Source organism: Syngnathus acus, chromosome 10 (genome assembly GCF_901709675.1).
Source record: "Syngnathus acus chromosome 10, fSynAcu1.2, whole genome shotgun sequence".
In the NCBI taxonomy this organism is placed as follows: Eukaryota; Metazoa; Chordata; class Actinopteri; order Syngnathiformes; family Syngnathidae; genus Syngnathus; species Syngnathus acus.
In genome coordinates, this window is record NC_051095.1 from 20,423,262 (window position 1) to 20,438,875 (window position 15,614).

At 37.7% G+C, this 15,614-nt stretch overlaps 1 protein-coding gene across 3 annotated transcripts in view; it reads right to left on the bottom strand.

The window, feature by feature from the left end:
- The window catches only part of aff2 (AF4/FMR2 family, member 2), a 121,118-nt gene that overhangs the window by 25,339 nt on the left and 80,165 nt on the right, over positions 1–15,614 (bottom strand). For all 3 annotated transcript variants that reach the window (XM_037261003.1, XM_037261002.1, XM_037261001.1), the window contains one exon: positions 9,169–9,206. In XM_037261003.1, the coding sequence (XP_037116898.1) occupies positions 9,169–9,206 (38 nt within the window). The remainder of the gene's footprint in view (positions 1–9,168; positions 9,207–15,614) is intronic.

Here is a 15,614-nt window from a genome sequence, read left to right on the forward strand (position 1 = left end):
GTAGGTTTTGGTTCACGCCTGTTCTTGTCAACTCAGTCCCTTGTTCGACCAATCAGCTCCCTCAGTCTCTGGTGACATTGTGTCATCAGCTTACTTGCATTTGCTTCCTTCTGTCAGTTTATTGTTTCGGGTGATGTTGCTGTCACTTATCTCATAGTCTTGTTATGTCATTCTCTGTTTTTGTTTCTTTGAATTTTTAATTGTTGGGCTTTGTTCATTTAGCATTTTGATTGGTCCCTGTGGCTAATTTGCTTTTTTTGTTTTGGAAAAGAAATTCTTTAGGGTCTTGTCAATCACCAACAAAACCCTAAATCCTGACATGTGTACATATGTACGTATGTGAACTGACAGAACTTTACATTGTGTTGACATGAATGGACTGAAGAAATATAATTGAAAGATTTTATAATGGTGTAGTACCAATTATGGATAATATAACTTTTTGTTTCTCCTCTTGTCAGTGCTTAGCAATTATAAACAGCGTATCGGCTTGCTGTGTTTTAGAATTATTTACATAAACAGTTTTAGATAAACGATTTCAGTACAGACCTAATAATAGCTACCTGTAGTTATTCCTTCAGGAAATGATTAAAGCCCAGAGGCTAATTGTGCGTTACAGTGCATGATTGTATTTGCGTTGTGTCAATTAAGCAGCAGGAATAGAAGATACAAAAGACAGTCAACAGTCAATCGTTTTCTTCCTTCCGCCAATCACCTCAACAAGCGACCAAATCGATTAGCTTCTGACATCAATGAACTGAGTGGCTTACAGGCACATACAGCTTCACAAATATAGTCTCTTAAATTGGCCAAAGAGCTATGTGAAAGTAGAAGAGTTATGGTGGTATTTTGGTACGTTTGAGTGAAGATGTGGACGCCATCTGGACTCAGTTCATCTGTCATCAACTCATCTTCCACTTGGCAGAGCTTCTCCCTGCACAGCTGGCTCTACAATCTTCCTCTCTTTAAATCACTCTCACACACTTGTGCAAATCATGTGTATTTTCGCCACCATTTGAGATCTGAGCAAATTGATTAAACTAGTGGCCGGTATGATCTTTTAACACATGAATGTACCTGCAATACATAAACTGTTTGCTCCATTATCAAAGATTCCTATTGATAATCTTGCTATTCTGTAAGCAAATATAAACTAGTGGAGATGATTGTTTGTACGATGTTAATTTCCAATTTTGTTTGTTCATCGTAGGCTAAGCTAAAGTGCCTGGGGTAATATAGGCTGTAATATAGGTTTCCATTTGTACGTGTGTGGTAATAGCTCAGAGACAGTACGCTTAAGAAGTCATCTCACACTTGACACCCTTGACTGACATGCAAAGTAGCATCAGTGTAACCCCTCTGCCAAAATGTGGATCCTACTAATAATTATGAGGGCATCCATTAAAAAGAACAAAGAATCAAATTTAAATACAGACTACAGAGGTTCATTTAAATGTTTCAATTGAACATAGTACATCTACATTTCCTACACCACCTATCATATTCTGGGTTAAAGCTCAGGCTGATTATACTTGGACTGATAACTAGTTTTTGTTGATGTGGTTTTGAGTGGTTTTAGTTTTGTCATGCTTTGCCTGTGTCCCTTTTTATGTGTGATTTGTTTGGTTGGGTTTTTGTCCACCTACGTACTCTCGTCTGTGTCTGCCAATCACCTCCCTCAGCCACTCATGTCTTTTCCAGGTCTTCCTCATTGTCTCGTCAGTTTCTTTCCATTCCGTTTGGTATTTGTCTGATCATTGCTTCTATTTGTGTCCTTGTCACATTATGTTGCCTGTTGTAGTGTGACCGATGCCAGTTTTGCTATATTACTTGACTTTGTCTCTTGCCTTTTGAACTTATGTTAATTGAGTACTTCTGATTCCATGTGTTTTGGTAGCTTTGGTTTGGGAGAAATAAATTGCTTTTATTTTTGGATATAGCCTACACTCCTGCCTTGCACCCTGCTTTTGCGTCCCCAGCCACATTCAAATTTGATTTTGAGTGACACTGTCAGAGGGGTAATAACATGTAAAATATTGTGGTGTTTTTTGTTGGGAGTGGCGTATAAATGAATTGTTTCAAAAACCTTCTAAGTTTCTAATATGGTCATCTCAAGATGAGAAAGTCCAAAATCTCTGCAGTAGTACACTTCACCATCACCAACCCTACACTGCTTACCGTATACTGTTCAGTGTTTGCGCAAAAAGTTAATTTATATTGAAGGATTGTACAGTACTCGTAATTATTCTTGTCGCTATAGTTACCCATTTTACTTCATTATTTGACTAAATGTGCTTCATTACTTGTCCTAATACAAGCTGAACCCATCCGTCCGTCCATCCGTCCATCATCTGTACCGCTTGTCCCCACAGGGGTCGCGGGTGTGCTGGAGCCTATCCCAGCACTCATTGGGCGGTAGGCGGGGGACACCCTGAACTGGTTGCCAGCCAATTGCAGGGCACACAGAGACAAACAACCATCTGCACACACACTCACACCTACGGGCAATTTGGGATGCTCAATCGGCCTACCAAGCATGTTTTTGGGACGTGGGAGGAAACCGGAAGACCCGGAGAAAACCCACGCAGGCACGGGGAGAACAAGCAAACTCCACAGAGAGAGGGCTGGAGGTGGAATTGAACCCGCACCCTCCAAACTGTGAGGCGGACCAGTACGCCACTGTCACGCTCATAAGCTCAACCATTTGATGATGCATGATGAAAAATATGAGAAGCAGATTTACTGAAAGCAGACATGGTAAAACTGTTTGTGTACTGTGATGTGCTGTCTGGGAAAGGTAGAAAAATACAATGAGTATAGAAGTGAAGTTGCCAGAACATGATTAAAACAATACCTGGATATGCAGTATAAATGTGTATATTTAGACCGTGTGTGTGTGTGCGTGTGTCTGTGTGTGTGTTTCTTTCGGATATAGCCCATGGATTGCTTGTAGCAACTTCAGTTGCAGCATCCCTGTGGATACATGTCTGTGTGTATGCCCGCTCTGCTCGGGCTCATTAGCAGCAGCAAAAGTAACACATGGCCTGGGGCACACACAGAAACATGGCACATTCTCTTTTTATCGCACACGCTTATAGACACGTGCATATGTGCACACACATTAACACTCACGCAGACAGAGAACACAAGCCTAATTTGTGAAAGATTTTGACATTCTTATGCACCACAATTGGTGCTTGACTTTTTAATGTCAGGCAGAATGCATTTCTCTAAGCACATTAATCTATCTATGTATAATCTATAATAGATGAAATTATTTTTAAATCAATCTTGAGTCATACCAAAATATACACATCTATATCAAAACACATATGACAAAAACTAATGCCAATGCACTGCAGACTGTAGTCTTAGTGCCAATACGATGATGAAAAAAAAAGTTCAATACTGGCCAAACATTTGCTGCTTACAGAGTTACAGGGATACTGGAGGATAAGGTATAAGTCATATAATTAAAAAGGAAATCCTTTGATTATATATATATATTTTTTTTAGTTACACCAATTTTTTTGTTACACCAATGAGTTCCATGAAACTAATGACATGTGCTTAACATGAACTGAACGACTCTTCGAGGTACTCTAACGAGTGAAGTAGAGCGGAAAGTGTTTAAGAGTTCATTATAGTCAAAGGCATTCAGACAATAATGAAACCGACGAAAATCCAAATAGCAACAGAAACTAGAATTGCAATTCCTGCAGAAATTGCGTGTGAAGGTGAAGAAGAATGATGTTGAAACAAGTTGAATCGGTTGAAAAATGTAGAAATGAGAAGGGAAAAAGGAATTGGGTGTGAATTTCAAAATAAAAGATGAAGTTTTTGGTAAGTTGTGGAATAGGTAGAAAGATAATGAACAGTTGAAAGTTGGAATGGGTTGAATCGGTTGAAAAATGTAGAAATGAGAAGGGAAAAAGGAATTGGGTGTGAATTTCAAAATAAAAGATGTGAAGTTTTTGGGAAGTTGTGGAATAGGTAGAAAAATGATGAACAGTTGAAAGTTGGAATGGGTTGAATCGGTTGAAAAATGTAGAAATGAGAAGGGAAAAAGGAATTGGGTGTGAATTTCAAAATAAAAGATGTGAAGTTTTTGGTAAGTTGTGGAATAGGTAGAAAGATAATGAACAGTTGAAAGTTGGAATGGGTTGAATCGGTTGAAAAATGTAGAAATGAGAAGGGAAAAAAGGAATTGGGTGTGAATTTCAAAATAAAAGATGTGAAGTTTTTGGGAAGTTGTGGAATAGGTAGAAAAATGATGAACAGTTGAAAGTTGGAATGGGTTGAATCGGTTGAAAAATGTAGAAATGAGAAGGGAAAAAGGAATTGGGTGTGAATTTCAAAATAAAAGATGTGAAGTTTTTGGTAAGTTGTGGAATAGGTAGAAAGATAATGAACAGTTGAAAGTTGGAATGGGTTGAATGGGTTGAAAAATGTAGAAATGAGAAGGGAAAAAGGAATTGGGTGTGAATTTCAAAATAAAAGATGTGAAGTTTTGGGAAGTTGTGGAATAGGTAGAAAAATGATGAACAGTTGAAAGTTGGAATGGGTTGAATCGGTTGAAAAATGTAGAATTGAGAAGGGAAAAAGGAATTGGGTGTGAATTTCAAAATAAAAGATGTGAAGTTTTTGGTAAGTTGTGGAATAGGTAGAAAAATGATGAACAGTTGAAAGTTGGAATGGGTTGAATCGGTTGAAAAATGTAGAAATGAGAAGGGAAAAAGGAATTGGGTGTGAATTTCAAAATAAAAGATGTGAAGTTTTTGGTAAGTTGTGGAATAGGTAGAAAAATGATGAACAGTTGAAAGTTGGAATGGGTTGAATCGGTTGAAAAATGTAGAAATGAGAAGGGAAAAAGGAATTGGGTGTGAATTTCAAAATAAAAGATGTGAAGTTTTTGGTAAGTTGTGGAATAGGTAGAAAGATAATGAACAGTTGAAAGTTGGAATGGGTTGAATGGGTTGAAAAATGTAGAAATGAGAAGGGAAAAAGGAATTGGGTGTGAATTTCAAAATAAAAGATGTGAAGTTTTTGGGAAGTTGTGGAATAGGTAGAAAAATGATGAACAGTTGAAAGTTGGAATGGGTTGAATCGGTTGAAAAATGTAGAATTGAGAAGGGAAAAAGGAATTGGGTGTGAATTTCAAAATAAAAGATGTGAAGTTTTTGGTAAGTTGTGGAATAGGTAGAAAAATGATGAACAGTTGAAAGTTGGAATGGGTTGAATCGGTTGAAAAATGTAGAAATGAGAAGGGAAAAAGGAATTGGGTGTGAATTTCAAAATAAAAGATGTGAAGTTTTTGGTAAATTGTGGAATAGGTAGAAAAATGATGAACAGTTGAAAGTTGGAATGGGTTGAATCGGTTGAAAAATGTAGAAATGAGAAGGGAAAAAGGAATTGGGTGTGAATTTCAAAATAAAAGATGTGAAGTTTTTGGGAAGTTGTGGAATAGGTAGAAAAATAATGAACAGTTGAAAGTTGGAATGGGTTGAATGGGTTGAAAAATGTAGAAATGAGAAGGGAAAAAGGAAATATTGGTGAATTGGGTGTGAATTTCAAAATAAAAGATGAAACGTGAAAATTTTGAATTTGGCAAGTTTGGGAATGTCCCCAATGTGATTTGAATGTGTTGAATTATGTGAATTTCAATCTGGAACAACGTAAATGTGAAATGTTGAATCTGCCATTAAGAATGAATGGGGAAAAAATTGCCGGAAATTTGGGAATTCTGTGAAAACGGAAAATTTGTGGAACAAAAAAAATGTAAGCAATGGTGTCATGAATATTTGGAATAAGTGAAAAGTGGAATGGAGTGAATCGGTTGAAGTATGTGGAAGTAGTTAATCAGCGAAAAAGTGAGCGGAAGATGTAGTATAATAATAATAACTAGAATTTGCAATTCCTGAAGAAATTGCGTGTGAAGGTGAAGAAGAATGATGTTGAAACAAGTTGAATCGGTTGAAAAATGTAGAAATGAGAAGTGAAAAAGGAATTGGGTGTGAATTTCAAAATAAAAGATGAAGTTTTTGGTAAGTTGTGGAATAGGTAGAAAGATAATGAACAGTTGAAAGTTGGAATGGGTTGAATCGGTTGAAAAATGTAGAAATGAGAAGGGAAAAAGGAATTGGGTGTGAATTTCAAAATAAAAGATGTGAAGTTTTTGGGAAGTTGTGGAATAGGTAGAAAAATGATGAAAAGTTGAAAGTTGGAATGGGTTGAATCGGTTGAAAAATGTAGAAATGAGAAGGGAAAAAGGAATTGGGTGTGAATTTCAAAATAAAAGATGTGAAGTTTTTGGGAAGTTGTGGAATAGGTAGAAAGATAATGAACAGTTGAAAGTTGGAATGGGTTGAATGGGTTGAAAAATGTAGAAATGAGAAGGGAAAAAAGAAATATTGGTGAATTGGGTGTGAATTTCAAAATAAAAGCTGAAAACGTGAAAATGTTGAATTTGGCAAGTTTGGGAATGTCCCCAATGTGATTTGAATGTGTTGAATGATGTGAATTTCAAACTGGAACAACGTAAATGTGAAATGTTGAATCTGCCATTAAGAATGAATGGGGAAAAAATTGCCGGAAATCGGTGAATTTTGTGAAAACGGAAAATTTTTGGAACAAGAAAAATGTAAGCAATGGTGTCATGAATATTTGGAATAAGTGAAAAGTGGAATGGAGTGAATCGGTTGAAGTATGTGGAAGTAGTTAAGCTTCAAAAAAGTGAGCGGAAGATGTAGTATAATAATAATAACTAGAATTTGCAATTCCTGAAGAAATTGCGTGTGAAGGTGAAGAAGAATGATGTTGAAACAAGTTGAATCGGTTGAAAAATGTAGAAATGAGAAGGGAAAAAGGAATTGGGTGTGAATTTCAAAATAAAAGATGTGAAGTTTTTGGGAAGTTGTGGAATAGGTAGAAAAATGATGAACAGTTGAAAGTTGGAATGGGTTGAATCGGTTGAAAAATGTAGAAATGAGAAGGGAAAAAGGAATTGGGTGTGAATTTCAAAATAAAAGATGTGAAGTTTTTGGTAAGTTGTGGAATAGGTAGAAAGATAATGAACAGTTGAAAGTTGGAATGGGTTGAATCGGTTGAAAAATGTAGAAATGAGAAGGGAAAAAGGAATTGGGTGTGAATTTCAAAATAAAAGATGTGAAGTTTTTGGTAAGTTGTGGAATAGGTAGAAAAATGATGAACAGTTGAAAGTTGGAATGGGTTGAATCGGTTGAAAAATGTAGAAATGAGATGGGAAAAAGGAATTGGGTGTGAATTTCAAAATAAAAGATGTGAAGTTTTTGGTGAGTTGTGGAATAGGTAGAAAGATAATGAACAGTTGAAAGTTGGAATGGGTTGAATCGGTTGAAAAATGTAGAAATGAGAAGGGAAAAAGGAATTGGGTGTGAATTTCAAAATAAAAGATGTGAAGTTTTTGGGAAGTGTTGGAATAGGTAGAAAAATGATGAACAGTTGAAAGTTGGAATGGGTTGAATCGGTTGAAAAATGTAGAAATGAGAAGGGAAAAAGGAATTGGGTGTGAATTTCAAAATAAAAGATGTGAAGTTTTTGGTAAGTTGTGGAATAGGTAGAAAAATGATGAACAGTTGAAAGTTGGAATGGGTTGAATCGGTTGAAAAATGTAGAAATGAGAAGGGAAAAAGGAATTGGGTGTGAATTTCAAAATAAAAGATGTGAAGTTTTTGGGAAGTTGTGGAATAGGTAGAAAAATGATGAACAGTTGAAAGTTGGAATGGGTTGAATCGGTTGAAAAATGTAGAAATGAGAAGGGAAAAAGGAATTGGGTATGAATTTCAAAATAAAAGATGTGAAGTTTTTCGGAAGTGTTGGAATAGGTAGAAAAATGATGAACAGTTGAAAGTTGGAATGGGTTGAATCGGTTGAAAAATGTAGAAATGAGAAGGGAAAAAGGAATTGGGTGTGAATTTCAAAATAAAAGATGTGAAGTTTTTGGTAAGTGGGAAGTTGTGGAATAGGTAGAAAATGATGAACAGTTGAAAGTTGGAATGGGTTGAATCGGTTGAAAAATGTAGAAATGAGAAAGGAAAAAGGAATTGGGTGTGAATTTCAAAATAAAAGATGTGAAGTTTTTGGTAAGTGAGAAGTTGTGGAATAGGTAGAAAAATGATGAACAGTTGAAAGTTGGAATGGGTTGAATTGGTTGAAAAATGTAGAAATGAGAAGGGAAAAAGGAATTGGGTGTGAATTTCAAAATAAAAGATGTGAAGTTTTTGGTAAGTGGGAAGTTGTGGAATAGGTAGAAAAAGGATGAACAGTTGAAAGTTGGAATGGGTTGAATGGGTTGAAAAATGTAGAAATGAGAAGGGAAAAAGGAAATATTGGTGAATTGGGTGTGAATTTCAAAATAAAAGATGAAAACGTGAAAATTTTGAATTTGGCAAGTTTGGGAATGTCCCCAATGTGATTTGAATGTGTTGAATGATGTGAATTTCAAACTGGAACAACGTAAATGTGAAATGTTGAATCTGCCATTAAGAATGAATGGGGAAAAAATTGCCGGAAATTTGGGAATTTTGTGAAAACGGAAAATTTTTGGAACAAGAAAAATGTAAGCAATGGTGTCATGAATATTTGGAATAAGTGAAAAGTGGAATGGAGTGAATCGGTTGAAGTATGTGGAAGTAGTTAATCAGCGAAAAAGTGAGCGGAATAAGTAGAATAATAATAATAAAGGACAACAATAACAATAGTGTGAAGGTTTCACCTTCACACTAATAAAGTACAGGAATAACAATAGTGTGAAGGTTACACCTTCACACTAATAAAGGACAACAATAACAATAGTGTGAAGGTTTCACCTTCACACTAATAATAAAGTACAGGAATAACAATAGTGTGAAGGTTACACCTTCACACTAACTAATGGGGTACATGCAGACAGATGTGCAGTGGTTTATGCATGAACCAACAAATAGTGACACCTGCTGCCTTGTGAGGAATGTTTGTGTTGGTGACTGAAGTTCGCAGAGCACACGGCATTGCAGATGTTTCAGATAATTACAGGCACTGTGGTTCCAGATTGCCTGATGGCGATTATGTGCACAATAACCTTGAAACACTCCTACTTGTAAAAAGTGAATGCGATGTAACATTACTGAAAACAGAGTGTGTGTGTCCTACCTCAGGGCTGTCGTTCGGGCTTTGGGCTTGTCGGATACCTGTCAGCAAACGCAGACATGCATGTTAAAATGCTCTGCATGTTAATAGCATATCAATATTAGCATGCATGGATTTACCAAAGTGTAGAATGACATATACTTTATGAAAGCTTGGAGCTGTGTACTAGAGGGCATGTTCTCCCACAATGTGATTGTGAAATAACTTGGGTTGCGGATCCGGGGTTATCGCTACTGACGTACGCAGCTCATCAACAGCCTACTTTGAAGGAGCGTGTTTTTGCATTCTCTTTTTAATAAATCCAATACAAGCAATTTCATCTGTATACAGTTCTCATAACGGAATGCTTAGGAGACTGTGGAAACTGAGAGTTGACAAGCTTACCAAGCAACGCACAATACCCCCAGAAATCCATAACTCATGGCCCATTATTATGATGATTTTCTTGTTTGTGATCAGCGCTTCAACCCATCAGCATATGGAAATTCACGGTATTCACGGAAAAAGTCCACGGTGACTCATCATTTTGCCAATTAATGATATAACGTCGACGTCCAGCCATCATTGTAATGTAATAGAGATACAGATGCAGCCGTTGGGCATTTGGTGAGCAAAAATGGAACCTGAGGTGTGCCATCTCTGCCCTTTCCGTCCGCATGTCAGCACAAATCAGCCATGCCGGCCGGTGATAGTCATCACTCGCTGTCAGCGGCTGTGAAATGACTCAAAACGTGCAATATGATGGTTTGCCATCAAGAGGCGCTACAGCCTCTGGAGCATGGAAAACAAAAGACGCTTAAGTCTAGGAGAGAATGGCACACACTGACAGATTTGTCAGGGTCATGCAATGATGTCAAGGTCACTCCACTCAGTGTGTACATTTCATGAATGTGGATAAGTGGCACACTGAAGGTGAGGCGAGAATCTGCGTAGCTCAAAACATGCACAGCAGCGCGTCTTCTCTGACTTGAGCACATGAGAGAATGTCCCTAGGAGCTTGTGTGTGTGTGTGTGTGTGTGTGTGTGTGTGCGTGTGTGTGGGTTTGTGTGATTGAAACATTGACTTAAACACTTGTGTTGAAGTGATTTGCACACAAAAAAAAACTTGAGCGGTTTGAAAGACGGATGAATGAATGATTGTCAAGTAATTGCTTTTAAAATAAAAATAGACTCAAATTTACCAAGTGCAATCAGGTAAATTAATAATACAGTAATAGTACACATAATTTGAGTGAAATAATCATCAAATGTTTCAGTTAAACTTTTCCTTCATAAAGCTACATCATCTCCATTAGTCAATTTTGTACATGGCTGCTTCAATTACAATAACAAAACAAAATTAGTTGATTCAGTTTTACAATTTTTTCATCTCCATTTTTTAATTAAAATAAATTCATAGTTAGCCCCTTTTCTGTCTCTCAAGGAATGAGGTGATTAACGGCACCGGTGGTTTTGTGGTTTTGATAGCTTGAAGTTGAGCTACAGTCTTGAATAATAAAGCTTGTCAGCTCTGTGGCTCGGGGAGATTTGCAGGGTTCATGAAGAGGATCTGTGTGGGAATATATCCCGCAGGGCTTTAAAGAACAACACGGGCTGCAATTATTCACTTAATCTACTAAACATGGCTGTGGCATGGATGACAAGTCAGTCTACTGCAGATATTTGCTCTCAAGAGGCACAATTCCATTATGGTTAATAGAAGATTGGAATCAAAATCCAATATGTATGGATATTTGCGGGTGCAACCGCAGTGTAAATGCCTACGTTATATTTGATAAACCCCATCAACGGACCTTAATATCTAAAAAAAAAAAATCAATTACTAAAGTAGGAACACAACGAAAGAACTCAAAAATTGTAAATCTAAATTACAGCAAAAGCATAGACACAAATTCTGTAAACCATAACCAACCCTTTCATTGTGTATGTACCGCCACGGTGCAACACCACAACACCAGACTTGCGGTGAATGAAGCGTGCGATTGCTCCCCCATGGCAGGCTCACGACAAGTGGAAAATGTGGAAAATTCCAACAGGGGAATTGGTGGTTTCAGAGAGACGATGGAGATACTCGGGATATTTTTCTTGCCAATCAGCATCTTCAGCGATAAATAAACAAACAAACAAACAAACAAACAAACAAACAAACAAATAAAATAGATAGATAGATAGATAGATAGATAGATAGATAGATAGATAGATAGATAGATAGATAGATAGATAGATAGATAGATAGATAGATAGATAGATACAGGTCCTTGAGTAATTTGAGTACCTCAGTTAAAAGAAATGCCTTTGATACCCGTTTGTTTCTATATTTATTTTGTGTACACTGTTAGGGAAAAAAAGTCAAGCTAACTGCTGCAATGAGTATTCAGCTATGCATGACAGATGACAGAGGAGAATGCCAATGTCATAATAAATGTTACCCTGGTTAAGGTGCTGTATTTGAACATTATTTTCCAAGTTGGCCAGGGAAATTATGGGAATCTCACCACTCCCATTCAGAGGGTTTGACACACGTCATCATATTTATGAATGGTATATGGCACCTACTGTGCTGCCGCACATGTCTGCGGAGCGCAGAATCTGTCAGAACGTGCCAGGATAAAATTGACTAACATCGCGTTAGATTACGTGTGCCAAAACTCAAATATGGTGTGAAATTTTGAATACTTTCTGCTACCAATATGTCAGGTGCGCTAGACCGCACCTTCAGACACCAGCACGCCTAGCATGGCGAAGAGAGATGAAACAAAACCCCAAGTAGGCACAATGAGGCTCGGACCTGCATGAAAATTCAGGGTTACTCCTTTGATTTGTTATTGCACTAAAGTTTAAAAAATCTTCTGCAGTCTTGCATCACCTGAAATGTTTTATGTGATTATCAAGGTGCATTTTTCCAGAAAATATACCTCACAAATTAAATGCAATGCAACTCTAATAATTGTCCCATCTTTTCTTTTTGTCAAAATGATAGCTGTGAATAAGGTAATCAAAACAAAGGGCTGGTGTTGGTCTCAGACTTAAGCAATAGTAGTGGTTGATATTTCTTGCCTATAATCTACCAAGAAAAGGAACACCTTTTTTGAGGCCCAGCAAGTCATTTTTACAGGCTATTTGAACTTCAACCCAATGAACTCGTTGGTTACTCATGTTTGCTGTAGTATGAGCTGATCATCAAGCTTGGTTCGAGAATCTTTTATAAAGTTATCCCTCCTTCAAAATTAAACTAAAGACGCACGCATCTCCATTTCAAAATTCTTCTCAAGGCGCAAGTCTATATCATTGGCTCTTGTGACATGTATTTACATTGGGTGGCATTGGCACACACAAAATGCTTTTCTAATGATGAAAAATATATTAAATACAAAACCAGCAAAAACGTGCATTTTTTTCTTCTAAAGAAAAAGACAACATCATACCTTCAAATGATAACACATCAAATGATAGTTTAATTCACAGACAGCTCGGCTTTTTACAGTGACATCAGCACTGAACCCAGGTTGACACAAAATCAGACCATTGGTCGAGCTGGTCCACCAAAACTGTAGACCACAAAAAACATTTTTAGGGACTATTTTCTTTCCAGTCCAATCCATCAATTTCTATAGCACTTATCCTGTAACCAGTTTCGGCAGGAGCTGAGGTCTATCCCAGCTGACTCAAGGCCAAAGGCAGACCACATCCTGCACTGGATGCCACTCAATCACAGGTTGACTCTGAATAGGTCATTGAAAAGTGAATGGATCCCACAGCGGTCGAATAAAAATAAACTATGTGAACCAAAGCACCACTGCAGCTAGCAAGTTAGTCCAAGTCAATATAGTATCCAATGATTAATTTAAGCTGATATTGTTAAATTGTTGGTTCTCGTAGCAGCGGGAGGTGAATAAAGGGAGCAGACTAATTTCTTGCTAGTTTCAAAATGTAAACAAAAGCTTTATTGCTGCTCCAGTCATTAACTGTGCTACTTAACCATCAGAAACAGTGATAATATGGTTCATGTGAGCCATAGAACCAAAACAATGAGCTGAAAGGGGTTTATCAAAACAAGTGACCCCCAACCACCACATCACGTTAAACAACATGACCCTATGTGAGCTCTATTCCTAATTATTTTGCATATAAACTGAATGAATTATGATTATTATTACAGGGTAGCTTTGATGTGGAATTTGCCCGAGTCATGGACACTTTTACCAGCTGCAATTCAACTTTTATAGAAAGCCAGAGCGTTTTAGTGTGACCTTGCTTTGACCAAGGTGATCTGTCATCACAGAGAGAAATGTGCAGGCAGCTCGAGACAAAGGACATTCGTGCAGTGGTAGTAATTGGGTTGGTGTTTTTCTTTCAGCTTTTAAAGTCACCAGGAACACCTCTCTCCTTCTCTTCTTTTGCTCGTGCTCGCTCTCCTCTCCTTCTATCAACCCCTCTTTCCTCCGCTGCTTCTTTCAATTCCCTGCCCTCCTTCGTGTCTTTGCTCAGTGCAAAAACATATTCATCATACTCCTCTGCTGCCCTCACAGTGCCGCGCCACGGAATACTAATGACAGTGTGTCTGCGTGTGAGAGGCTGCCAACATTTGCACAACACACAAGCATCTGTGTTCATTATGAATGTATGTGTGTTGTGCTTTACTCCAGGCTATAAAAGCTTGATAATACACCATGCACTCATTTGCTATAAGCCTATTAAGTGCATGCACAGAAAAATGCCATTGGATTCATGTCAGCCTCTCTCTCGCGTCTTAGCATCCTTCCCTCTCTTCATCTCCTCCTGTCTGCTCTGTTATCGGTATGTCTGCTCCGTCTTTGTCTCTCCGGTTCCTCTTTTTACCTTCTATTCTGTTTATTCTTTCCATATCCATCTTGCACTGTCACGCTGCAGGCTTAAAGCAATAGTTCAACAACTTTGGAGATATTCACTTTATTTCTCAGGGTGAGCCAGGAAGTGCTTTGCATATAATGTCGGTGGGTTATATGTGAAGCTGCAAAGTGGGAGGAGATCTATCAAACACCTCGAGTTCAGAAAATAAAAATACCATTCAATCTTCCCAACAGCATTGACTCACGGCTTGATAAAACCTATGGTAGGCAACCTCCTGAGTTATATACATTGGGCCAAACTATTTTAACAAATGCGGCGCAAGAATGCTCATTAAAACGTCTTAAGTGCACTTGAGCTCCACTGTAATCAAGCATTTATGGATGACATGATTGGGAAGCCCCTTGCCACAAATCTATAATTAAAAGATCCACTTTCAACATGATTACAAAAAGTAAAACCACTAAATACAACCTGCCTGCATTTAGAATTATAGTCTCCATCATCCCATAATTATTCAATCAGTGTGAGGGTTAAAAAAGAATGAGAGGAATTGGTATAGGTTCATTAGCATTTCATGGACTCTGACAAGCACTGATGTGAGTGGGGAGGGACAGAGGCTTGAGCCCCCCCACTGGCATCGTGAGTGCGCAAAGATCATGATTAGCGCAGACGGCGCCTTTATGACACTTCTCATACATAATCAGCTTAATTTTTGTGTTACGGCAGGTTATTTTTGAATTAATGTGCAAGACCCTAAAATAACTCAACTAAAAATGACATTTATCACGACCTGTGTCAAAGAAGCCGGAGGTGTATTAATGGAGAGCGGAGGGAGAACATCCAGACTCCACAAATGAGCGCCTGAGCCTTTTATTTATCTGCATGAATACAAATCTGACTTTTTCTTTGACCCTCATCTTTTGACCCGTGTGCCTGGGTCAATTGTGACATTGTTCCACTATGTCACTGTGTAAGCACAACATATTATAATTTGCACATTCAATCTTTGTCACAAGAATGCACAATCTACCACTTGCGTTTTAATCCTTTTAAGGTGCAAATGTAGTCTAACACGTTTTATAACTGCCATAACTTGACTTGTTAAAATGCACACAGATACATACATTGTCGAAACAAAAGTGATTAGTGATTTATTAAAGAATCCATCAGGGTAAGCACTATATTTTGTGCCTGTCCAAAACAATTCCTCCAACTTTGTGGTAACAAGTTAGAAAAAGGTATTTTTCTGTCCAAGCATGACTTTGTCCCAGTGATGGCCATTATGGCATGGTTGGTGGAATATGGTGTGGAAGAATTTCAGAATCTGAACCCCATTAATAAATTTTATAATCAGAGATTATGGGCCAGGCCATCTTGTTTAACATCAGTGACCTCTGGATGAAAGGAGAGAAATCCAAGGGCATACTTGACACTGCGCAGCCAATACTCGTAAATGTTAGCGAATTAAAACGCTGATTGCAAAGGTATGCATGAGTCAACCGATGACATGAGAAAGGAAATTAAAATGAATTGTGGATGAATGCTTTCAGTTCAACTAATTAAACAGATGTTGAGACTGATGAACAAATCAGTCCCAAAGAAGAACTGGTCGTAATTGA